Source organism: Mustela lutreola, chromosome 3, assembly GCF_030435805.1.
Source record: "Mustela lutreola isolate mMusLut2 chromosome 3, mMusLut2.pri, whole genome shotgun sequence".
Lineage (NCBI taxonomy): Eukaryota > Metazoa > Chordata > Mammalia > Carnivora > Mustelidae > Mustela > Mustela lutreola.
The window spans coordinates 65,253,496-65,257,334 of record NC_081292.1 but is presented as its reverse complement, the minus strand read 5'-3'; the positions used below and the strand labels follow the sequence as shown (position 1 = coordinate 65,257,334).

Genomic DNA, 3,839 nt, shown 5'->3' with positions numbered 1-3,839 from the left:
CTTTGTCATTGACAATGATTGCTTGAGCACAGGGGTGAGTGCCCCAAGGGCTGGTAGTAGAAGCTGTTGCTGCAGACCGGTGTCTCCTCTCTGCACTGCCAGCTCCCACCTGTGCGTCGCCCCATAGATACGGTGTCTGTGTGTGTGTGTGTGTGTGTGTGTGTGTGTGTGTATTTAAAAAATCTTTCCCATCACACAAACTTCTATTAAGCAGATAACAGCAAAGAACAACAAAAGCTAAACAAGCCAATGCTCTCTCTTTGGGATATGACTATTTTCCCTTGTGCATGAAGTATTCAACATAAGAAAAGGAAAAGAATGATTTCTTCTGTATACTCCCTAAACACACAAGCTGAGTTTACTGGGTCAGATTTTTGAGGATTTATATGCCTACTTCTAGGCATCGTCATCTGATGTTTCACTGCTACTGGTTTCCGTGTCTGAATCCTCAAACTCTGCTTTACGAGTGCTTCTCCAAGGGGAGAACAGGCCGGAACCACGGCTCTGCAAAAAGCCGTTCTTCCCAAAGCCATTTCTTCTCAGCTGTTCCGTCTTCATGTGGAACTCTCTGAGCTCATCCTCTTTGAGGGGGCGGCAATTCTCATCATTTTCAGGATATTCCTGCCATCCCATTGCTTTCAATAATCGATGCTCTGCTTCCAGAGAGTGTGAGAGGACCTCCCCTTCCTCCTCTGCAGGGAGAGTAAGACCATTCTGATGACAGCCTTCCTCTCCGTTTTCCTTTGGTTCAGGTGTGCTGTTGTCCTCCAAATCCTCCAGCTTGTCACAGTCTCTGTTCTCTGAGAAGTCTCCATTCCGGTCGTCCTTTAGAGTCTTCAGGAACTCACTCTTCCTGTCGGTAGTTCGGCGGGTGAGCTTGGTCAGGCGAGAGGAGCTGATCTCAATCGGAGGAGTAGTGCTGGAGGGACTCTCTTTAGGAGAGCTTAAAACTGTGCCCCCAGCCAGTACTACTGGTTTGGTAACAGAGATCGGACTGGAAAAAGCAGACTCCCAGCTAGAGGAAAGGGATCCTCTAGCTGTGTGTTCCATTCTGTTAGCTTTCCATGCACTGGGCTTGGAAGGAGGTGGTGCAGGCTTAGGAACCAGGTTCTTATAGACACTTGGAACCATGGTTGATTTGTTCCCATTTGCATGGTGAGATCCTGGTGAGGTGAATGAAGCAGAGAAGGCAGCAGAAGGATCTTCTTTGGAAACTTTTTTGATGACTAGCATTTTGGAGGGTTGCTTGGCACTAGGTGGGTTTTCCCACACTCCAGAAGGGGTCCCAATAGGTCTGCATGGCTGATTCTGTTTGCCAGCTTCTGGATTCAAAGAAGGAAAATCTTCCTCTTCAAATTGTAATTTTTCCACCTTGTCTTCTTTCTTTTCTTCCCTAATCTCTGTAGGTGGCTTTTCTTGAAAGGCACAGCCTTTCCGGGAATGGAAGCTGCCATTCCAGTGGTGATGGTTCCCTGTGCCACCCCCACTACGCTGGCTCATGCCATCATGACCTCGGGAAGAGCTATGCCAACCAGATAGGTTCCCTGTGATTCCAGCATATGCTCCCTTAGAGACACCAGAGTCCACAGAGTCGTGGCGAAACAGGGAGGGCTGGTGCCAGGAATCTCCTGCAGTTCGCAGAGGTCCATTGTTAAAAAAGCCATCAGAGGAATTATGTCGACGACGGCTTACTCCAAACCTACGATCTCCTCGGGGTAGGTGCTCTCCGTGTTTTTCGAAGGTGGCTGTAGGTGACTTAGCTGACTGTGGTGTTGAGAAATTTAGCCAAGCAGGAACAAAGTCATGCTGCGCCATTTAGGTCCAGTGTCTCTTTTCAGCAAGGTGAGGCATCCAACCTCATGGCCAGGATCCCAGAGTGTAACCTCTGTGGTCCTGTTTCCCGAACTCCTTGAGTCTGCCAGCTGGATTTCCTACGAGGTTCTCTTGTTAAAAGGGTGCTTAAATAGGCTGGCCAGCAGCACGCCTTGTGATAAAGCACAAGGAAGCCAGGCTCTGTCTGTATCACTTTTTCAAGTCTCCTCAATTGCTCATCTTAAACTATCTAGTTCCTGACACGTTTCCAAAAAGGGGAAGGGGAAAGGGGAAGGGGAACATAAAAAGTATTTGTTACATTTAAAAAATGGGGGGAAGGGGAAAGAGCTATGTCTATGTTCACCTCATTCAACTTCCTTGAGTGATGGCACTATGATGCTGTTTAAATAGATAATACATGGACATTTGCACATTGAGTGCAAACACTGTTCATAACAAGGTCATAACTGGAAAGAGGTAAACTCATGTGTGGGTGAATGCCATCAAAGCCACAGATCAAAAATATAGCATTAGAGAGCAATAAAAGATCTTCTGAGCAGTCAATTCCAGCGGCAAAACATCCACATAACAAAGCCCTTAATTTATAAATCTCATTATTCCTACAGAGCTGCTAAAAAGTGTGCGGATATGTATTTATATCTGTTTTATTCTTCAGAATCTAAGGGACATAGGAAATCTGGTTTGTTTTTAATCAGACAGGAACTTAGTATGTTTTCCTCCAAAGAATAGAGGCTTTCAAGGCAAATTTCTTGGGTTATATAAAGCTCCCAAATGTATCTTCTATTTCTTTGGTTTTCACTATTTAAATTCACAGCAAAATTAAAACAAGTAGAAATAAAGAAGTCAAGGAGTAAACAGTTCCAAAGTGAGGTCATCTTCTCTTCAGTCTTCTCTATTTCACTTGTTCCGCCTCCTCCTGAAGACTGAATTGAACTGGAAGGTGATACGAGGAGTCTTCTACTGCTTTAGTAGAGTAGTCATTTATTATTTTGGATCCATTTCCATCATTATTCAATCACTTAAAAGGCCACAGGAATCTATCACCGGCAGCAGTGGGGCTACAGCTAGGGGCCAGAGGCAGCGTCTAAGGGCGCGTCCCCAGCTTCCTGATCCCACAGAGGTGGAGAGCCCACAACCATAACAAAGCTCTTCCCCAGGATTTAGATTTTTTTTAAAAAAAGTGTTTCTCACTGAGGAAAAATGGGAATTTTTCATCAGAAGTCCTTCTGGGCATCAGACTTAGCAGGTCCTCAAATTTTATCCAAGATCTCACAGTCATGAAGAAAAAAAGTGCATGAAACTCCTTTTAGTCTGTAATTATTTTCTTCCCTTGCTTCACTTTTATGAAGTTTGACATATAAGGCAATCAGTGCCTCCACATGCTCCCATGAAAAAATCAAAAGAAATTATGTAGATAGATGTGTTTGTGACTTATATGTACACAAACTTGCATTATTTGAATTTTTTGGCAGGAAGTAAATATTTGAAACCATGTGCTGAAATGGAAATCCAAAAGGACTATTTTAGCAATGAGATGTTCATTTTATTAGGTCCAGCAAATGATAGCCTGGAAGAGGTCACTATTTACAAAATCTTTCAAGTTCTCAAGTTTTGAGGTTAGACTCAAAGTGCTCAAAGAATTTTACTGTTGAACATTATTTGTCTACATGGTATGGACACCTTTCCTCTTCATCACACATGTCTGTAAGGGGGTTCTCATGCCTGACTGTTCATAAAGGCAGAGATGGTATTAAAATGTGGAGATCCAATGCCACCACATCAAAAATTATGATTTCATAGGACAGAGGTAGTGCTCAGTAATGAATTTTTTTTTAAACAATTAATCCCTGGTGATTCTGGACCAAACCAAACTCACATCCAGTCTATTTCTCAAGGGCTTCCCTCAGCCTCAGGAAAATTTATGATTATTCTATATAATAGTTCCTTAGTTTGTTTTGGATGTTAATCAGTGTTATAAAATAGGATTTAGGCTCGGATAAGCTTGG

The 3,839-nt window shown here is 43.3% G+C and overlaps 1 protein-coding gene across 1 annotated transcript; it reads right to left on the bottom strand.

Moving 5' to 3' along the window:
• Positions 1-352: 352 nt before the first annotated feature.
• LOC131826735 (vasculin-like protein 1) lies at positions 353-2,980 on the bottom strand. Its single transcript, XM_059166276.1, has one exon. The coding sequence runs from the start codon at positions 1,813-1,815 to the stop codon at positions 397-399; it is 1,419 nt and encodes a 472-aa protein (XP_059022259.1). The 5' UTR covers positions 1,816-2,980; the 3' UTR covers positions 353-396.
• Between the last annotated feature and the right edge of the window lie 859 nt (positions 2,981-3,839).

Bases quoted from the DNA above. Each gene is read 5' to 3' on its own strand.
- LOC131826735 (XM_059166276.1), bottom strand. From the start codon at position 1,815: ATGGCGCAGCATGACTTTGTTCCTGCTTGGCTAAATTTCTCAACACCA.